At 50.8% G+C, this 21,042-nt stretch overlaps 2 protein-coding genes across 2 annotated transcripts; one reads left to right on the forward strand and one right to left on the reverse strand.

The window, feature by feature from the left end:
• Window positions 1-524: 524 nt before the first annotated feature.
• On the forward strand, window positions 525-1,620 carry LRRC3C (leucine rich repeat containing 3C). Its single transcript, XM_014957905.1, has one exon. The coding sequence runs from the start codon at window positions 596-598 to the stop codon at window positions 1,376-1,378; it is 783 nt and encodes a 260-aa protein (XP_014813391.1). The 5' UTR covers window positions 525-595; the 3' UTR covers window positions 1,379-1,620.
• An 8,166-nt stretch (window positions 1,621-9,786) lies between these two features.
• On the reverse strand, window positions 9,787-16,988 carry ZPBP2 (zona pellucida binding protein 2). The gene is made up of 8 exons (XM_014957908.1): window positions 16,940-16,988; window positions 16,136-16,216; window positions 14,589-14,714; window positions 13,880-14,041; window positions 12,828-13,046; window positions 11,563-11,648; window positions 10,588-10,765; window positions 9,787-9,992 (listed from the first exon to the last, which is right to left on the reverse strand). Exons 1-8 carry the CDS (start codon window positions 16,986-16,988, stop codon window positions 9,895-9,897), a joined length of 999 nt encoding a protein of 332 aa, XP_014813394.1. The 3' UTR covers window positions 9,787-9,894.
• Window positions 16,989-21,042: the final 4,054 nt, after the last annotated feature.

Genomic DNA, 21,042 nt, shown 5'->3' on the forward strand with positions numbered 1-21,042 from the left:
CTCGAAAGGGGAAAACCTGATGTGTGTGTGCGTGCGCCCTGGGCGCTGCCGGGGAGCGGGATCCTGCTCTGCCCCTGCCCACACGTGTTTCCCAGTGCCTTCCCTGGGGCCTGCCCACCACGGCTGCTTACCAGGAGCCCCGGGCTCTCCCGTTGGCGTGTGGCACCGGCCGCCGCCGCCGCAGGATGTGCCGGTCTCCTGCGAGCGAGCGACCAACCAAACCGGCGGTGACCTTGGCGGGGCCGGAGCTCACCCCCCCCTTGGCTCAGCCCGAGCCGTCTCCGTTTGTTACAGCCCAGCTGCCGGTGCGTGGGAGATGGACCTTCCCTCGAGACCCCGTCCTGCCACGCAGGGGCCCTGGGGGAGGCTGTTTGGGGTAGAGGATGGGGGGGATGAGTGAGCCCTGTCCCCACCCCACGGTCAGGATGTACCAGGGGTGATGCTCGCAGCTGGTACAGCACCGGTTCTGCCTCCTGCTCTGACACCTTCTTCCCCTCCCTGTCTCCCTCCCAGATGCACCGGGTCCAAGCGAAACCACGGCGGGTGAGAGCCACGGGGCCAGCGGCAGCGTGAGGAGGGAAGGCAGCGTGGCACCATGCCTGCGGCAGAGGGGGTCCTCCTCCGCTCGGTGACCATGTGGCTGCTCCTGCAGAGCCTCCTCCTCCTGGCCTCCTGCCTCCGCTCCGCCGCCGCGTTCCCCAAGGGCTGCTACCCCTCGGAAGAGGAGGGGCTGAAGACCTTCCGCTGCAGCAACGCTCGGCTCACCGAGGTCCCCAGAGACATACCCAACGACACCAACAAGCTCTTCCTGGATTCCAACCGAATCCCTTTCCTGCCCCGCGACGCTTTCCGGGACCTGCCGCTCCTGCTGGAGCTGGACCTGTCCCACAACGCCATCGCCAGCGTCGAGAGCGGGGCTTTCCGGGGCCTGGCAGAGCACCTGCACTCCTTGGACTTGTCTTCCAACAGGCTGGTGTCGGTCAGCAAGGACGCCTTCAGCAACCTGAAGGCCAAGGTCAACCTCTCCAACAACCCCTGGCTGTGTGACTGCCGGCTGCAGGAGCTGATCCGCACGGTGGACCTGGTGGCCGGCTCCTCGGGTGGCATCGTGTGCCACTCCTCTGCTCAGGAGGAGCACGTGGGCAAAGCTTTCCTGCAGGTCATCGCCGACACGGACTTCTGCAACGTGTACAAAAAGACCACGGACATCGCCATGCTGGTCACCATGTTCGGCTGGTTCGCCATGGTGATCTCCTACCTGGTCTACTACGTGCGGCAGAACCAGGAGGACGCCCGGCGGCACCTGGAGTATCTCAAGTCCCTGCCCAGCAAGCAGCGGAGGTCGGAGGAGTCGTCCACCATCAGCACCGTGGTGTGAGGGCACCGGCATCCCGCAGGACACGGGGACGCACGGAGCTGGGGATCGGGGCTTGCCACGGCTTCAGGAGCCGTTGGGAGCTGCCACCGTCGCACAGAAGGAGCCGTGGATGTTTTGTTCTCCCCCAGGAAGTGGTGTCTGGCAGCAGGAGCCACGTCTGGTGAGTGCCAGGCTCTGGCACGGCGAGGGCCGATGCGGCTGCGGTCGGGGGCGGTTGTCGACAATGAGCACAGAGAGGCCTCAGCCTCCGCGTTACGAAGGACCAGAGAGACCCCCGAGCTCCAACCGACCTGGACATTGACTCCATTTAAAACTTTTCTATTTCCTTTGACGAGATCCCTCGGGGCATTAAGGAAATCAGTGTTTTAGTCCCTCCCTGGCTTCACCCTCGGCTGCCCCAGGGATGTTCCCGGCAGCGCCGGCGCTGGCTCCCTGCCTGGCCGGGCAATGGGCATGGCTGGGCCGTGGGGGGGAGTGGTACGGCCACGAGGCCAGTGCCCTGACGGGTCACTGGCCCCCGAAAGGTCACGGGCTGTGACCTCAGCCCAGCGGGACCGAGGGACGGGGCGGGAGGTGGGGATGCATCCATTGGGAACGGCGAGGGCAGGTCTGATCCAGCCACCCCCTCTCCCATCTCAGCCCCCGCCCCTTTCCCAGCAGAGCGAGGGGTGTGGGGGTCCCTGCTCAGAGATGGGGTGTCTGGGGGGGCAGCCCCAGCGCCTCCCCCCTCGGAGCGATGAGTTTCTGTACGAAGCAAATGGGGGATAAGTACGGAGAGGGAAATGAGCCCCCTCCATCCCGCCGCCCACCGGGGGATGCGGGCGCTGAGGGAGGGGCACTGAGGGGTCCAGGCGGGGTTGCCCTGATCCAGCCACCCCCTCTCCCATCTCAGCCCCCGCCCCTTTCCCAGCAGAGCGAGGGGTGTGGGGGTCCCTGCTCAGAGATGGGGTGTCTGGGGGGGCAGCCCCAGCGCCTCCCCCCTCGGAGCGATGAGTTTCTGTACGAAGCAAATGGGGGATAAGTACGGAGAGGGAAATGAGCCCCCTCCATCCCGCCGCCCACCGGGGGATGCGGGCGCTGAGGGAGGGGCACTGAGGGGTCCAGGCGGTGGGTCCGGCCCTGCCGGGATGTCGGGGGGAGCGGGTTTCCCCTCGGTGCTCCCCGGGGACCCCACTCTGCTCCCATCTGCCACCAGAGGAGAGCTCCAGCCCTCCCCAAGGGCTCCCCAGGCTGCCGACCCGTCACTGTGAGGGGCAGCGGGGATGGAGGGAGCCCCCACGGCTCCTCCGCCCTCTCCCCACTCCCGCGCCGCTGCCAGGAGCCTGAATCTCCCTTAAAATGCCCCAAAGTCCCTTCTTGACACTTTCAGTTATTGAGCTGCGGGTTCCTGGGGTCGGTAGGTAGAGGCGAGGCCAAGGGAGGGTGTGAGGGGGGGGTTTCAGTGCCCACCTTTGGGTGTGCGGGGTCCAAGCGGCGACTCGGAGCACGGCCAGGGCAGACCCAGCCGCTTCCAGCCGACGGTGGGTCCGGCCCTGCCGGGATGTCGGGGGGAGCGGGTTTCCCCTCGGTGCTCCCCGGGGACCCCACTCTGCTCCCATCTGCCACCAGAGGAGAGCTCCAGCCCTCCCCAAGGGCTCCCCAGGCTGCCGACCCGTCACTGTGAGGGGCAGCGGGGATGGAGGGAGCCCCCACGGCTCCTCCGCCCTCTCCCCACTCCCGCGCCGCTGCCAGGAGCCTGAATCTCCCTTAAAATGCCCCAAAGTCCCTTCTTGACACTTTCAGTTATTGAGCTGCGGGTTCCTGGGGTCGGTAGGTAGAGGCGAGGCCAAGGGAGGGTGTGAGGGGGGGGTTTCAGTGCCCACCTTTGGGTGTGCGGGGTCCAAGCGGCGACTCGGAGCACGGCCAGGGCAGACCCAGCCGCTTCCAGCCGAGGCCCCGGCCCTGTCGGAGCCAGTTTGGCTGGTTTTGCCCTTTTTGTTTATTTTTTTAGAACCAACTGAAGGGAAAATTGCCTTAATTCACCAAGAGCACCAACCAAAGCTGCTTCAACACCCTCCGTGCCAGGCCAGACCCAGCGCCAGCCACCCCGCTGTGCCAGGGGCTTTATGGCCGGGTCCGGCGCAGGGAGGGCTCCGGCCCCCGTTGCTGCCCGTCCCCCCTGGTGCCCCGGTGCCACGGTGGGCGCCGTGGGGTGGAGGTGGCCGGGGCAGTGGTGCCCATGCCCTTCCTCAAGTGCCTCCTCTCCCAGCGCAGACCAGGGGCTCTGCCACGCACAAACACCTCAGCCCCCAGCTCCCATCCAGGCGTCCCCCCGCCCCGGGGCCGACCCCGCAGCCCCACGGCAGCTCCCCCCACCCCAAAACAACCGTCTGTGGGGAAAAGGGGCTGGGGGGGACCGGACCAAGCCACCGCCACCGTGACCCCGGGTGCTGCCCCTCTCCCCCCGTGGGCATCGCTCCGGTGCCCGCGGCGTGTGGGGCCGCCCGGGACCGTCCGACCCAATATGTGTTTTGTTTAAGGGACCTTTTACGTTCTTTATACGACAATAAAGTTGGCTTTTACTTTGGAGCCCGGGCCGTGCTGTGTGTGTGTGTCTGCCCGGGGGGGGGGGGCACCCCCTGTCCCCATCCTGGCCACAAGGGCAGGGCGATGGGTGGCCCACGATGTCTTCCCAGAGCCACCTCCAGCTCTGCCGGGTGTTTCAGCAACACGATACCCGGTCCCTGTGGTAACCCTGCCTCCCCTTCAAGAAATGAACACCCGGTGCCTCGGCTCCTGCAGCGCGGCTCAGGTCACTGGCACCGTGCTGCATCCCGAGCCACGTCCTGCCCGGACGCCGTGGGGCCACCTGTGGGGACCTTGTCCCTGTCCCTGCCCTCCTGTCCCCATCCCTGCCCTCCTGTCCCTCTCCCTGCCCTCCTGTCCCCTTCCCTGCCCTCCTGTCCCTCTCCCTGCCCTCCTGTCCCCTTCCCTGCCCTCCTGTCCCTCTCCCTGCCCTCCTGTCCCCCTCCCTGCCCTCCTGTCCCTCTCCCTGCCCTCCTGTCCCCCTCCCTGCCCTCCTGTCCCCCTCCCTGCCCTCCTGTCCCCCTCCCTGCCCTCCTGTCCCTCTCCCTGCCCTCCTGTCCTTCTCCCTGCCCTCCTGTCCCCACCGGGCATCACGTGGCACACGGGGAGGGCAATGGGGACAAGCCCTTCCTGATGCCCGTGGTCCCCATGAGGGCCATGGCTCCCATGGTGGCCCTGTCACTGGTTCACTGGCACCTTCCCGTGCCGAAATGGAGGGTGAAACCTGGGACCTAACGTGGAGTGACAGCTCCTGCCGGGGGGACTTTAACCTTGTTTGTCACTTGGCTGTCTCCAGACGCAGCGTGGCACCGTGTGCCCACCACAGCCCACAGACCCCAGGCTCCCGAGCAGATGGCTACCATCCCCCACCCCGGTTCCCTCCCCAGGGACCCTCCTCCCACAGCCCCGGGAGCATCTGGGGAGGGACGGGGGGGGCACAGAGGGACGGGCGGCCCCGGCTGTCACCCCATCCACCACCCCATCCCCGGGGTCCCACTGGTGTCCCCCCACGGGGGTGGGTAACACCCAGCCCCCCCAGGGGCCAGCCCTGGTGGCCACCCCGGCTCTCCTGCCCAAGGAGGAATTAGGATGGAATCCACCAGGCTCGTTACAGCCGACACTAACGAGCTGGGGGGGCAAGGAGGTGGATTCCGGTGGCAGCCCCTGCCATGAGGGAGGTCGGCTGGTTGTGGAAGTGCCACCGGCCTGCGGGGGGGACGGGGGGATAAAATAGATAAGAAACCGTGTCAAAATCTACAGTGAGCTCCAGGGAGACAACTCGGTCTGGGATGGGCTGAATTGCACCGGATTTATAATTAGTAATATCCCATATTTAATCAGGTGTTGCAGGGAATAAGAAAGAGCAGAAAACTGGGATTACGGGACTATTTCCAGGGTGTGCCGGAGGGGTCTCGGGGGGATCAGGGGGAGGTGTGGGGCAGGAGCCTGCCAGGCACCTCCCGTCCCAAGGAGGGATTTTCCTCCTCTCACTATTTACTCTCCAGCAGCAAATTCCTGCGGGCGAACTCCTGCCGGGGGGGGGCTGGGAGCTTGGCATTAAAATCAACACTTCTCCTTAAGCCAGGAAATATAATCACCCATTTTAATCCCACGTTTCTGGGTAATTCATGCCCTGACGTAGATTTATCTGCTGGGATCAGCAAGGGGAGAATTAGCAGCGTGACCTCCTTCTGTACCACTCCAACACACCGGTAAATCTCCATTATTAACTTCTAGGGTGCTCTGCCCACCCTGGAAGGTAATTACCTAGGCGGATAATTAACTGGCCGGCGCGGGGAGGGCTGCTCTTCCTCTGTGGGATGGAGGAAAACGTGTCACTGGGGCAAGATTTAAGAACTGGGTCCTCGTTGGTGGTGATGCCTCGTCTGCCCGTCTGGCCCCAAACCCCCCGGGAGCTTTGGGGAGCGAGTGATGCTCCTGGGTCACACCCGGATCTGCTGGAAATTTGAGGGTTTATTGGGTTCTGGAGGGTGGCCTGGCTGTGGTGAGTGATGCTCCTGGGACACCAGGATCCGTGTCACACCTGGATCTGCTGGAAATTTGAGGGTTTATTGAGTTCTGGAGGATGGCCCGGCTGTGGGTCTGTCCTCCCAGCCCCACTGAGGGAGGCTCTGCCCCACATCTGCCTTCACAGAGGATGGTGTGTTTTAGAGGGAAGGGAAAACCAGGCTTTTCTCGGCCCCGGGAGCGAGGCCTGTTCGGTGGCCACAGCCCCAGGCTCCATCCGGAACTTCTAACTGATTAGATTTAGAAGAGGGAAGGAAGGATGTCTAATTGCCTAATTTCCACAATTATAAAAATATTTATAAATAATTAGAACCGATGGCAGCAATTACGCTGTGATTAAAGCTGGTCTACGCTTAATCAACAGCCCTTCAGTTCCGTAGCCCTTGTTTATTTATTTTCACCACCAGAAAAAGAATCCATTTTGGGGTGGCGTTGCTGCCAATAACGAATCCTACTTATCCACTGCCTGCGAAGGACTCGCTAATCCGCTGCTGCTGCTCGTTAGAGGAACGGTGCTGTGCAGAAACCGCGGCGGCTGGGCTCGGGCAGGAGGAAATTTAATTTGGGTGGGAAGGAAAGGAAACGGGAGCAGAGCTAAAAACCACCACGTCTCTTCCGGAGATCTCCTAAATCTTCCCCCGTTCGGTTCAAAGCCATTACCCCTCGTCCCACTGCTAAAAACCTTCTCCCCATCTTCCCCTTTAAGCACTGAAAGGCCCAGGGGGGGGACTTTTCCCTGAGCCAGGAGCCCCAGGTGTTCCCAGCTCAGCCCCACTCCCAGGTGTGATGAGTTGGTGGGATGGGACGTTCTCAGGGCACCTGCTCCCCCTGCCCTCCCTTCCCACAGCCCCTCTCCTTATCCACTGGGCAGACTGGTCTTCCTCAGTACCTCCAAGTGACCTGTGGGGTGTTATGCTGGCATTTTGGGCAACCCTGTGTGACTCTCGACTCAAATTCAGAGGAGCAGCTCCCTCCTGGGGTGATGGAGACGCTGCAGGGAGTCCCCAGCCAACCCTCCCACCGGGTGGAGGTGTCACCTCACCCCGGCAGACGTGACACCGGCTCTGTGAGTGAGTGTTTTAACATCTGCTTGTTAAGTGTTTCTCAAGTGGTTTGTTCCAGGCCGGGAAGAGGCTGTTCTGCTGTTAAAACAATGGGCTCCTGGCGGCTTCCACTTGGCAGATGATTATTTTTGTCACTGGTGGATGTTTTAAAGCCCCGGTGAGCTGTCGGTGCGGAGCCCGCGGGGAGGGCTGAGTTACCCGAGGGCTGTGCAGGGAGGGGGGTGGGAAGTTTTAAGCTCTGAATTTGTTATTTGAGAGAATTCATCCCTGCTCCTGAGCTGCCGTCAGGAGAATCCACAGAAAAGTGGGATCAGAGGTGCTTGGTTGGGGCAGCTTAAGGCAGGGCTGAGCCTCACAGGAGTGACCAGGGGTTCCCCTCCTGCGCTGAGAGCGTCGACTACAACCCACACTTCCAAGAGGAAAATGTGTAAAAACAGAGCAGAACAAAAAAAAAAAAAAGAGGATCTAACACTGGGAGGAAGGCTCTGGCAATTCCTCAACAAAAAAGAGGATTTAACACTGGGAGGAAGGCTCTGGCAATTCCTCGTGAGCTATTGCAGCTGGGAGGGGTGGAGAGGGGTGGTAAAAAGTAAAGGTGAGGGGAAGAGAGAGCTGATCGTGGGGATTTGTAAAACCTGCAGGGAGAGAGGGGTTGGCAGCGCAGGAGAAGGGGAGGGAAGGAGCTGCCAGGGACAATGTGTCATAAATAAAAGATTTTGCCGCGTTTGGGGCGAAGGCGGGGAGAGAACTGGCCCAGGAAAGGTCAGAGAGAAGCCGTTTCACATCAGTCTTTCACTAAAGGCTCCGCAGAATTAGGGACACAAACTCCTCAGCGAAAAAGAAAAACAGCGCTGAGACATTTGACCCGTTTTTCTACTTTTTAAGGCCCCCTGAAAAACTTGAGGCGCCCTAAGAGCTTCCTGAACCTCCAGTGCTGAGGAGGAGGAGAGAGTAAGCTTTTGTTGTGACTCCTTTGTTGCTGCACTTGGTACCTCCTTACTGCTTTTATCCCCTGTAATAATTGATGCGTGTGGCATTCCTCTGCTGTGAAATAGGCCAGGAGAGGGCCATGGCTGAGCCCGTCTGCTTAATCTGTATAAGCCTGCGCCGTGCACACGGTGTCCAGTTGGCAGCTCAGATAATCAGCCTAGGGGCAGTTTAAATGCTCATTACAGTACATTTTCTTCGTCGGTATTTAATAAGTAATGATTCTGAAAAGCTCGGAGCGCGGTCTGTGCCCGTACCGTCCCCTGCTGTGTGCCCGTCAAAAGGGATAAGTCAAACTGGGTTGAATCTGGTCGATTTTTTTTTTGGATGAATACCCACCAAGGAATTTCTAGATGCCATAAGAAGTTGTGGTTATTGAGTAGGAGGTGCTCTTTTGCTTGATTTAGTCAAAAAAGAAAGAAAGGAATGGCTCTGTGCTGAGTATCCAGGCTGGGTTTTCCATGGCTGGGTGTGTGTGGAGTCCCCTTTGCTTGGATTTGGGGGGGGTTTGGGCTTCAAAAGGGGCCACATTGGCCAGTTGTGCTTCACGAGGGAAAGGAGAAAAGGAGAGAGTGAGTTCTCTGGTGTCCCTTGATAAAATGAGGCGGGAAGGCAGTGGCTCCGAGCAAGGAACAGCTTATAAAGCTTAAAAATAAGTTTTAAAAGTGTGTTCTGGTGGCTCCACGGTGGCCCGGGAAGCCTGTGGTGGGGTGGTTGGTCCCGTGGGCTCGCACACACAGCCTGTGCTCTGCACCTTCTGGGGCTGGGGAGAGCTCAGGGTTACTGGGGAGGCTCTGGAGAGCAGCACAATAACCTTTACTAACAGCCCTTGGTGAGCAAAATGATGAATTGCTGCGGATCCAGCAGCGAACCTTCAAAAGCAGATCAGAGGAAGCCTTTCCTGGGAAGGAAACTTTCCCATTATCTCAGAGCTTTGGCAATTCCTATCTTGACTCATTCCTCATCCGGTGAACTTGTTGGGAATTTACAGCTGGAGTAAGAGGATCATCTGCTCGTACAGCACCTGGGGCAGGCAGAGCTCTGCTGCTGGGATTTGATGCAGCTGAAGGAAAAGATACAGCAGGAGGCAGATGGGGGGGCTCTGCAGCCCCTCCTCTTCCCTCCCTGGGATGCACCCGCTTCTTTTTGGGGAGCAGTGGACAAAAAGAGAACCGTGAAAGCCAGGTCCTTAATTCTCCTGACTTCTGGGCTGTAGAACTCGTGATTAACCCTCTCTCTTGTCTCAGGGACCCAACTTCCCACTCATCAGCAGAGGTCCTTCCCTTCATGGGAAGCCCTGAGCAGGTTGGGCTCCAATTTTGCCCAGAGCAGGCTGGAAAACTTCACACACAGAGAAAGAAACGGGGAAAAAAAAACAAAGGGAAGGCCCTTTAATGCTTTTAAATCACGAAGATTAAATACTTCTATTAATATCAGCTAGAAATTGCTCATAGAGACTCTGGCATATGTCATTATGGTACATAATTCCACTACGACTGTCTGCAATCTCTCCCTGAGTTGTTTATAGCTCCTTTATGCTCTGGGAGCAAACCACAGCACAGAGCTGCGGTGTGTCTGGTGTCACCACTGAGAAACAGGCTCTTTGCACTAACAACCATGGGACAAACATTCTTTTTTTTTTTCATTGAATTACTCTACCTTGCGTGAACACTTCATTTTAGGCATCACTCTTACAGTCTAAGTGGTCCCTGACCACACGGAAATCTAGGGGTGCCGGGGTGATGCTGTTTTGCCATTGTTCCAAGGCGTGTAGGACTCCAGAATTTGGCAGCTAAAAACGAAAAGAACATCACAAACCCAAGAGCGCTTTCACAGCTGCTCGTCGGTTTCCCAATTTCTGTCGTCAGTTTATTAGCAAGATGTTGCTCCGTACACTTTGACTTGAGATTTTGGACAAATCTGGCAGGTCACCTCGTTGTTAGGGCTGTAAGTTCCGGGACTGCAAACCACTGCAAAGAGAACAGTCGGTGTTTCAGCCAGTTCCTCTCGGCCGGGGCTGGGACCATCCCACCCCACCATCTGTCTCCCCAGTGCTGCTGGTGGGATCCTGACCTTCCCAAGCTCCTGAGCCTAAAGCTAAATACCCCCAAGTAACACCCCTAAAGCTAAATACCCCCGAGTAACACCCCTAAAGCTAAATACCCCCGAGTAACACCCCTAAAGCTAAATACCCCGAGCTCCAGAACCAGCCCTGGGTGCCGCTGGCAAAAGATCTTTTAAAGCAGTTGTGTGTTTTCTAGCAGCACCAGCATTAAGGTAATTCTTAAGCAGAATTACCTTAAGCAGTCACTAAGGAAAGAAAAAAAAACCCACTTCATCACTTCCACTTACTCTATTTGGAAATATTTACACCTATGACTGCAGAACAGACACCACCAGCTCGTTTTCTACTCCTATCCTTTTTTAAAAATCAGCACTGTGACTGTCTTTCCAACAGGGGAATGGAAATGTCACTTTTGACACTGATATTTACCAAATACTCTTCAGAGAAACCCGTAATCAGAGCTAATGAGCTGTATTTAAAGCAATGTGTTTGATATTTACCGCAGCAACTGGCGCAGTTCCTGTGGGTGATATCGTTTTTCCCAAACCCTGGTTGACAGCTGTCGATGCGAATCACGGAGAAGCTGCTGTCCACGTAGTGAATTGTAGGGATAATTCGGAGCTGGTGCTTCAAAGCATATGTCTGCTTATGGAAAAACTCCCCAATTCTATCTCTTGCCTAAAATTCAGGAACATTGGAAGAATAAAAAATAGTCAGTTGTTGTTTTGTTTTTTTTTTTTCCCCCGATTTAAAAATATCAGTAAATACTTTATAGTCCTGATTCCCCCACACTGACCTGTCACCTTAACTGGGAGCTTTCCTTTGGCTTCACAGGGCCTGGGATCAGACCCAGTACCCGATACTGTGCTTTAATGTTAAGAAGCCAGAGAGAACAGATTCTAGAAATCAGCTACAATAGATTCACTTTATACTGTGTTCCATTTACCAAATCATAAACCACAGATTTAGTTTAGAGATCTATAAGTTCAGTATACTAATATAATATTTCTATTTATTCTTAGAGGTAAATAAAAAGGAAATAATAAGCCTGATATTTTTTTTTTTAAAACTGTTTGGATCAATTTGACTTTTAAAATAAAGGAAATAATAAGCCTGATTTTTTTTTTAAAAACTGTTTGGATCAATTTGACTTTTAAAAACCACTTTTCCATCCTGAACTGATTTATTTGAAATCCGTGAATCGTCATTCACTATGATATTAATCCCATAAAATCTGGGGGAAGCTGGATTACTACCAGTCCAAATCTGTAGATGCTAAGGCAGAAATTTGTGCTAAAAAACCACTTTTCCACCCTGAACTGATTTATTTGAAATCCATGAATCGTCATTCACTATGATATTAATCCCATAAAATCTGGGGGAAGCTGGATTACTACCAGTCCAAATCTGTAGATGCTAAGGCAGAAATTTGTGCTAAATACGTGGAGGAGGCACGAGGGTGGCTGACACAGAACCTCTCGAACTCTCATGTTTGTCGCGTCTTCGCAATCATAAGGAACCTGGTGGCAAACTTCTTTCCATCCTGGTGCAAAAGGACTTACTGTGGGTGGGGGGGGAAAAGATAGATGTGTTGAAGAATATATTTCAGTAAATTCAAACAGCTCAAGCAAGCATCTTTAGGTTCATTTGAAAAAACATTGACAAATTAAATGCATTACTGCTTTTAGCATTACTGCTTTTAGGCAGAGCCCTGGATCACTTCATCCTGCTGTACCCTCTTAATTTGTAAAGAATGGTGGGTTTTGGTTTTTTCCACCTGTCTGCAGTCAAGGTCATGTTTTGAAACAATTCTTTTGAGTGGGTGCATTTGAATGTTGAAAAATGAGTGATCAATAAAAGGAGGGGAGGGAAAAAACAGACTTGGTCCTGTTGGTTTCTATCCTGTTACTTAAATTGCTTTGTTCCAGTAAGAGTTAGAGGTCAAGCAGACAAATAATGTGGGGAAAAACACGCTAAGCTGACAGGAAGAATGGAACAAAATTCTCACATAGTACCCTCAGGTTACAGAGAGGGCTGAAGTTTAAACTTTATGTAAAACAAACCTTCACGTCCTCAGTTTGTTCTGAATGTTTATTGACTTTACTGAGGGGAAAACAGCCACAAAACTGTTCCATAACCTGTTGGATGGCCCCTCTTGGGACGTGATGAGAACAGACAGAGGAGAGAATGTGGTCAAAGCATTAATGAATAACTTCCTCTCCTCCGTGATAAAACATCTCTAAATTAGGGCAGCCAGCAGGGCTGATTTAACTGGTTTTGCAAGGCGTTACAGCCACATCAGTATTACCATAAGGGAACTGTGAGGCTCCTGCTTTTAACCTCTGTGCAGTTTCCTAGAGTCAAGCAAAACCACAGAGGTCACAGACTTGTTAAAAATCAAGTAATGAAAAGAAAATATGACCATTTTCCTTTTTTAAAAAATAAAATAATAATAAAGCTATCTCCTTTTCAAGAATCCTTCCAAACTGCACACCCTGAACAGTCACGCTTCTCACTAAGGCTGGGAGATGTACAATGCTACAAATCTGACATATAAACTGCATTTTAGCTCCATCTGTGGGCTAGTGAGAAAAAATACAGGGACTCTGAAAGCAAGCAGGGGAAACAGCTTCTGAAGGTATGCTCGGCTTTTAGTGTATTTCAGACGTTGTTTATAATACTCTCAGGTTGTTCACAAAAAATAAACATTCCCTCCCAAACAAACACTGAAATCTGTTACCTTGAAATCTAACAAACAGTTCGTGCCGGAGGCCTTGATCTGGGAGCCTGACAGAATGGCATTTGCAGGAGGGCTCTACGATGTGACACCTCAGATCAGAGATGATGTTGTTTAAGATTTTCTTTAGTTCCTCAAAGAAGAGGTCGTTAGCTGTTAGCTTGCATTCCCTTGTAGTAAAGCGAACAAGTACCCGATATGCATGGTCAGCTTCTCTGTATGCTTCAAGAGAACAGTTTGTGTGAGTTCTGGGGTGTAATCACAAATTGAATCTTATACAGATTATCTCTATCTTATCGTCTCTATCAGTGTACTTTGGATCTGAAATAACGGGCTCTTATTCAAAAGTAAACAAATAAATAAAGCTTACTCATTAACCATAACAGAACATATCTGTCCTTGTCGCAGCTGACTCAAATAGTAAGAGACATTTTAGTTTGAAATGTGCAGGAATTTATGTGTTTATGTTACCAGGAGCTGCTCCCAAAGATCAAAACAAAAAAAGGAGGCAAATAGTAAAATTACACAGAACTAACATGTCTACAAAGTTGTGTAACTGAAATGGATTGGGATGATGCAATTATAGCGTAGGAGTGAACGTTCTTCAAAAATTGTTTGAAAAGTTAGTGTTTCTTCAGCACTTTTGGCAGTGTTATTTTGTGGGTGGGGAGGGGATATTGGTGAGCAGTGGTTCTGAATGGTGGAAGGCGGCCGGAGTGTGCAGCTGGGACAGAGGCCTCAGACAGGAGCTTCCTTTTCTTGGATATCACTGCAATTACTGTGGTTCACTTTGTTCTAATTAAGGGTAGAGATTATTTTATTCTTTGAGTGGCCGGATAATCTTGGTAGCAGTTATTAGAAACTTTTTCCCAAACTGGGAGGGAGTGAGTGTATGTATAAATATATTTAAAAAAAAATAAAATATATATATATTTTCTATTCTGGGAGAAACTGTTAACTAATTATTTCTTTAATCAAGCCTTGCAATAATCACGTGCTTCACAAACCCACCAAAGGCAATGTGTATCAGCTTACTAGTAAGTTAGCAATCTTACCATACACCATAAAATGATATGCCTCAGACATTTCTCTTTCTTCTTGTGTCGTAGTTTCTATGATTTTGTGAGAAAGAGTGCAAGTGTAGGCTCCAGACATAGACTCCTTGAAACCCATCACCATCAGCTTTCCTGTTTCTGTCAGATTCACATACTTTTGCCCTAGAATAGAAACAGGAAATACTTGATTACTGGAAATGTTTGGTTTCTGATGTTCAGCTTATTTAGAACATTTGAAGATGAGATCTTGCTCTTGACACTGATTCGTGACAGTCTGCAACAGCCTAAAACTGATGACCTTTAGGACTTATTGCAAGCTTCCTTCTATCTCAAGCATTTGAAAATTTTAGCAGGAGAAGAGAAACGCAGTCTAATGTCAGAGCTCGTGGAAAAAATTTACAAAGGACCAAGTGACTGTTTGGACCCATCCAATTGTAGGATGGTATCAGTAGAAACAAGGAAAATATGTCATCTCACATACAGTAATCTACTTAACCATTTGTGGTTGATTTTTTCCCCTTGTAAATAGAAAACAGAAACTATTTCTCTACCTCAGTATATTTTCCTGAGTGCCTTCCCACCCCTCAAGGGGCTGTTACTAAGTTTGTGAAAAAGTAAGGTACAAAGCCTGTTCTGTTAGTGAGTGGGGGAAAAAACGGCTAAGGCAGGCAGGGTGGAAATCCTTTGTAGTCTGGACAAAGCCACTCACCTTTTAAACTTTTTCCATCTGGACCAACCCACGAATACTTGGGATCTATTAGTTCTTCATGAGAACGAGCCAAATCCATGCATACCAGAAACGGGCTGTTTGTGAACACCTTAACGTAAACGGTAACTGGAATACAAGAGGACAAGGTGAAGGACTGTTAATGTTTGAGAGAACCCATAACAATCTATTGTCATTTAGACAATTATTCTATCACCTGATGACCCCTCCCCACCTGGAAAGGGGAATCGGGAAACACAAAGAAACGCAAGGGTTGAAATATAAATGGATTTAATAGACTTAAGGCTAAATAATTAACAATAATACTAAAGAACCAGTATTAATCCCTATACTGATATAAAAAGTACAAGAATTATACTCAGCCAATTCTATCAGCAGGAAGCTGTGCACTCCCAGCAGGGACAGCAAATGTGGGACATTGTGAGCGCAATGGCTTCAGGAGGAAGGGAAGGGCTCAGGGCTCTGGCACGGGGGCAAGGAGTTGTCTGGACCCACCACCATCAAGGGAGAGAGCTCTGCAGCAAACTTTTCTAATTTACATTGAATGTGACGTTCATGGTATGAAATAATCCTGTTGGCCAGCCTGGGTCAAATGCCCAGGCCTTGCTCCTCCTTGTCCCTGTACCTGGCAAGGCTCGAAAACACTAAAACCTTGAATCCCTCAGAGCCTGGTTGGCTATAAAGTAAATATTTTTCACAAATTCAGACACTAGAGTCTTCTAAAAGTGCAATTTTCCACAGAAAAGTTAGTCCTGTGTCTCTCAACCCAGGACGATGACATGAAATGCTTATATGGAATGAAGTCGCCAAAATACTAACTTAAAAAAATTAATGTTCTTTACGGTGAGGGTGGCAGAGCCCTGGAACAGGCTGCCCAGGGAGGTCGTGGAGTCCCCGTCTCTGGAGATCTTCAATACCTGCCTAGATTTTCCTGAGTGATGTGCTCTGGGCGTTCCTGCTTTAGCAGGGGAGTTGGACCAGATGATCTCCAGAGGTCCCTTCCAACTCTGCCAATTCCATGATTCCGTGAAGTTTAATTTTCGTGTTTGGGCTTGGAAAGTATAAAGTTAATGACTTCTCTCCGTTGGCTGTTATTAATATGCCGGAACTGTCCACGGCGCGGGGGGTGCTGACCGTGGGGAGGAGACACCCTCCCTCCCGCGCTGTGGGGTGACAAAAATCCCCAGGTTTTCAGCCCATTGCTGAGTGGGACCCTCATTTAGATGTTAAACTTTCAGAAGCGCCCATAGCCCTTGGGGCAAAGTGCTTAGAGCAGCGCCGAGGGTTGACGCTTGGACGAGGTGATATAAAAAGTTCTCTTCCAACCAAGGCAATTCTATGATTCTATATTTCTAAACCCATTTCAAACCCCTATGAAAATCATGTTCTGAAGTCCCCCAGCACCGTGTTTAGCTAAGCTTGGTGGTGTCGCTTCTGTGTGTAGCGTTGTCTACGTGGTTTTTAAAAGTTTAGTAAGACCTAAAAAAAAAAAAACAACCCAAAAAAAGATAAAAAAAGTACAAGTTTACCTTCATGTTTGATACTGCCAAAAACATAATTCTCTTCTATCAGATCTATAGAATTTTGCTCTTGCATAGGTACGGCTCTTGCTGTAGGGAAAAGGACTTTAGAATGTTATGGAGAGAAATCTAAATGTGTGATTGTTAACTTTTTATTTTGCTCTAGTGAGTTTCTGTCTCTTGCCTTACTACTTTTTTTTTTTTTTTTTCTTCCTTTCTCCTCACACCCTTTTCTGAAAACCAAGTGCTCAGACTTGCCTGTTTTTGTTGCTTTAGTGCCCAGGCTGCAAGCCTGACTCTATACAGCAGGTTCCAAGCGAGCCGAGCCTTTCTCTTTACAAAAAGCCAGTAAAATAGTTATAAAATCTAACTAGTAAGCTAAGGCTCCCCGTGACGACCCCAAGGAGAACCAGGATGGGTGCGACGTGGTGACCGTGGGAGGGTATTGAGTTTCGAGGCATTGGTGAGGCTTTGCCTTTGGGGAAGCAGTGGGCAGATGTCTGGGCACGGGGGTTTCCGTTACGAGAGCCCTTGGGAACGGTAAAAATGGTGACGATTTGTGCTTTTTCGGGCCACGGTGGCACCTCAGGATGGCTCCGTGTGACCACTGCCACCCAGGGCTGAGGCGAGAGGGAGAAGGCGCTGCTGGGACCCCCCCATCTCCTCACTTAAAAGGAGATTTTATGGCTGAGGGAAGGTCCTGCAGAGCACGGCCTGTCCCCAGGCCTGAGGCCTGTCCCCGGCCCCCCCTGAGGAACCGCCGCCCTGGGGGGGTGTGTGTGGGGGGGGGAGGCCGCCCCCAGCCCTCCCTACCTCCGCTGGGACCACCCCAGCCCGCCATCACGGCCGCCACGGCCGCCATCCCCGGCTCCTCGCCCTTCTCATCCTCACCCTTCTCATCCTCACCCACACCCCGCACCTTCTAAATGTTCTTTGTATTATTATTTAGTGGGTTTTTTTGTCTTGGAAGGCTCTGACGGGCGGTGGGGGCAGCCCCTCCCCGGGGCTCCGGCCCTGTCACACCTCAAGGCCAAGCTTGAGAAACAACCAGGCTGCTCCTTCACAGCATGTAGAGCAATTTGTTGGTTTTTTTTTTAAAAAACTCTGTAGAAAGCAGCGTTTCCAGCTATGTGGGCAAGGGTAGGAAACTCCAGGGGGACAGGCTGTGGTCTGTCTGCTCCATGATCCCAACCTGCCCCGACGCCGCAGGGACGGCCTGGCTGGTGCCCCCAGCTCCTGGTTTTGAGGTGACGGGGAGTTGTGCAGGCCGGGGTGTTCTCCAGCTGCAGGTTTCTGGAACGAGTCATTACGGGACACCGTACTTTCGGCTTAAAAAAACAAGAAAAACATTCCTGCCACTTGCTGTGAGAAAGACTGAAAAATAAGAGCCAGGCATATCCTGTTGGCTCAAAAACAGAGCCGAGCGCCACATTATTACTTGAAGTACTCAGTGGTTTTTAAGTCAGTTACATGTTTTGCAAGGCTTGCTTATGACTTTTAAGCTCTTAAAAGTAGAAATATTTTGTTTCTAGAGTGGGTGTTATGAAAATACTCAGGAAACAGCTGAACGAGGAGAGGAGGGAACTTCCATTTGACCACACTGCACATGGCGAGACCCCTCAAGATCAGGAACCATGGCCAAAGCTCTGCAGCCCCAGGCTACGCCAGGGTCCAAAACTGATGTGATAGTATTTGCATAACAAATACAGAACCAGCCAACACAGGAATGATAGGTATTTTTGTAGATAGCTGCAAAAGTTTTAATTCGATGCTTCCATGTAAAAAAACCCCACCACCTAAGTTACGAGTTTTCTTTAATAAGAAAAAGAAGTGTGAAAAAGAAGGTAGCAAATTATTGATAGAAGATACTTTCACTCAAGCCTGGTGGCATTTTAAATTAGCGTCCCTCTCGTTTCATGTCTTGCAAAACTCATTGCTCTACTAAATGTGTGCACTGCCTCATTATCGTACTTCTCTCTCTCTTTGCAGGGAAGCGGCCACGCTTTCTTCTTCCTTAGACCAAGATTTAACTCTCAAGCGGTCGGTTAAGGTGTAAAAACTATGTCAGGGTTTTCATTTTTAATTTCCTTGAGCGGCTGAGCTGTTCATCATTAGGACCACCTCAAAAGATCCAGCGTTCCCATGTGTTGAATGTTTTCAGTTTTACTCAAAGTTAACATTTCACGCTTACCCCCATGTAGGCAAAATGATTCAGTTTTTAACGCGTCTGCTATAAACTAGTCATATTTCAGTCTGAGCATCCTCTGTTCCTAAGGATGTTTATAGCCTGTTGTCGTGTAACTGTCCTGCACAGCCCCTCGGTCCCCAGCTTGGTAATTATTATAAAATAGTATCTTTACTATAAAGCTTTGTCTGCAGTTTTGAATCTTTATGAACTCAGGCTCTTGGTCTGTGTCTTTATTCAAGTGACTCGTTCCTTTTCCAGTCTATGAGATTTCTAAGTTACAGACTGATAAATTGTTGCTATAGATTTGTAAACTCGGGGGGAAAAAAAGCTGGTTATCTTTGAAGAACAGGGTAATGGCATAGGGGTAGGATTTGACAGGGCAAAATGTGCAGAGGAGGGGAAAAAAAGCTGGTTATTTTTGAAGAACAGGGTAAAGGCATGGGGGTAGGATTTGACAGGGCAAAATGTGCAGTCATGTATTTATGCATTACTAGGTGTTTTTCCCAACAGCTAGAACTCCTGTCAGTAGGAAAGGATAGAAGAGGAAAAAAATTGTGATCTTGTTGATTGTGGTGTGCACAGATATTTGATCATTACAAAGGCAAATATTTTTATCCTAGGAAATAAGTGGAGATATTTCCAGGAGCACAGGGTCGTGTGAGTCTGGGTGTTATCCCGGATGCAGAACACAAGTTTTGTCTCTCATCTTTAAGGTGGGCGACCTAAAGCAGGGATAATGCAAAGGATAATTTGCCATGATGAAGATGGGCTGGCAAAGCCAGGCTCTTCTGATTCAGTCATGTATTTATGCATTACTAGGTGTTTTTCCCAACAGCTAGAACTCCTGTCAGTAGGAAAGGATAGAAGAGGAAAAAAATTGTGATCTTGTTGATTGTGGTGTGCACAGATATTTGATCATTACAAAGGCAAATATTTTTATCCTAGGAAATAAGTGGAGATATTTCCAGGAGCACAGGGTCGTGTGAGTCTGGGTGTTATCCCGGATGCAGAACACAAGTTTTGTCTCTCATCTTTAAGGTGGGCGACCTAAAGCAGGGATAATGCAAAGGATAATTTGCCATGATGAAGATGGGCTGGCAAAGCCAGGCTCTTCTGATTCTGCCCTTGATACGAAAGCAGAGAGAAGACATGATTGAGTATCTGGTGGTAAATGTGAGGGGAAAGTAAGGGTTTAAATGAGAGAACAACTCTGGCAGTAAGAGAACATAGGCCATAATAATTCTGGGGTGGAAAACGGAATCACACAGTAGGTTCTGATCATCACACAGTAGATTACAGAGCTTCCATAACGTTCATAGGAGCAAGAAACCTTCCTAATTATTAAATGGTTCTGGAGGGGGAATACAGAGATTGTCTGGAACAGCAGAGAATTGGTCTTGATTATCCCGGCTATCGTTTTGTTGTTTTGTTTATTTTTTAACATTCTATTTCCAGGATCTTTTTCCGAGTGACGGAAAAGCATCAATTTAAGAAGCAGTCATTGACACAGCACAGACAGTAAGTAGGAGAATCACATTTCCATTCTGTTTTGCTGTTGCACACCTGAGCTATGGGAATTTACACTCGCTCTCTGGTTTTATGTTTAAGTGATCAGGTCAGATCACAAATTTATTTGCCGCTTTGTTAACTTCTAGAGTCTCAAGTGTTGTTACTGGTTTCTGGACCTCTTTGTGGAAATCATGTAGCAAAGGAACAAAAATGTATTAAGCCTCCATCAATCTTGTCACCCCAAAACGTTAATTCCTTAATTTTTAAAATATAGCTGATTGAAAGGGCCAAAAAAACCCTCAACCCAAAAGCACACTGTGATGAAATAAGTATAAAACTGTAACAAACAGTTGCAGCAATAGCCCTGAGGGTCCCGAAGTGCCCTGGTTGTGCTGAACTTTCCATCTACAGCGTCTTGGGGTGGTTGTTTTTCCTTTTTCTCTCTGGCTCATCAGAGTTCAGAGCTGCAAACACCAAGTGTGGTGTTGTCGAAGCGCGCCAGGTACGGCCTGTTCTGTGCTGATGTTCTCTGCTGATCTCAGATCTAGGCCAGCTATTATCTTTTTAGGCCTTTTCTCGGTAAATAGGTGTGGGCTTTGGGTGAAGCCAAATGCCAGGAGTAGTGCTTAGCTTGCAGATGAAGTGGAGGTTGCCTTGGTCTGGCACAGCTCGTGCTTCCTTGTGACTTGTAGGTGGTTTTGGGTCGGAAGGGACCCGTAAAGGTCACCTGGTGCCACCAGGGACATCCTGCACTGGGTCAGGGTGCTCAAAGCCCCGTCCCAGCGCTGTGTAGAGGGAGCCTCCTTTCAGACTTCGGTACAAAAGTTGTCATTTATCAATTCCCTGAGCACTAGGAGTGAAATTAATCCTTGTTTTAATTTATTGCGCGATCTTGCAACTCGATTATTTTCAAAATAGCGATGCTACTTTGATAGGAAAAACAGCTAACTTTGCATGAGTTTTATTTGACTCTTGATCTCAGCCATCTAACTTTAATGAACGCTTTAATGAACGAGGAGGGCGATCTGCTAAGGAATAATGCGAAGGAAGCAGCACGTGTTGAGCAGCCGAGGCTGCCTCAGAGCCTTTAACACCATGTGTACGGGGGGCCAGGACAAATGGCACACAAAGGAAATGAAGTCTGTAGAAAAGAAGCTGCTCTTTCTGGTGCGTGGGCATCGCGGCGTGCAGTCGCCCCCCCTCTTTCCCCCCCCCCCCC

The sequence above is a fragment of the Calidris pugnax genome, unplaced genomic scaffold (genome assembly GCF_001431845.1).
Source record: "Calidris pugnax isolate Ruff unplaced genomic scaffold, ASM143184v1 scaffold337, whole genome shotgun sequence".
Taxonomy (NCBI): Eukaryota; Metazoa; Chordata; class Aves; order Charadriiformes; family Scolopacidae; genus Calidris; species Calidris pugnax.

Coding starts and splice junctions, on each gene's coding strand:
- ZPBP2 (XM_014957908.1), bottom strand. CDS start 16,988: ATGGCGGCCGTGGCGGCCGTGATGGCGGGCTGGGGTGGTCCCAGCGGA. Junction 13,047..13,879: donor ATATCATTTTATGGTGTATG/GTAAGATTGCTA, acceptor GTTCTCTTGAAG/CATACAGAGAAGCTGACCAT. Junction 10,766..11,562: donor CAAACATGAGAGTTCGAGAG/GTTCTGTGTCAG, acceptor CCTGAATTTTAG/GCAAGAGATAGAATTGGGGA.
- LRRC3C (XM_014957905.1), top strand. CDS start 596: ATGCCTGCGGCAGAGGGGGTCCTCCTCCGCTCGGTGACCATGTGGCTG.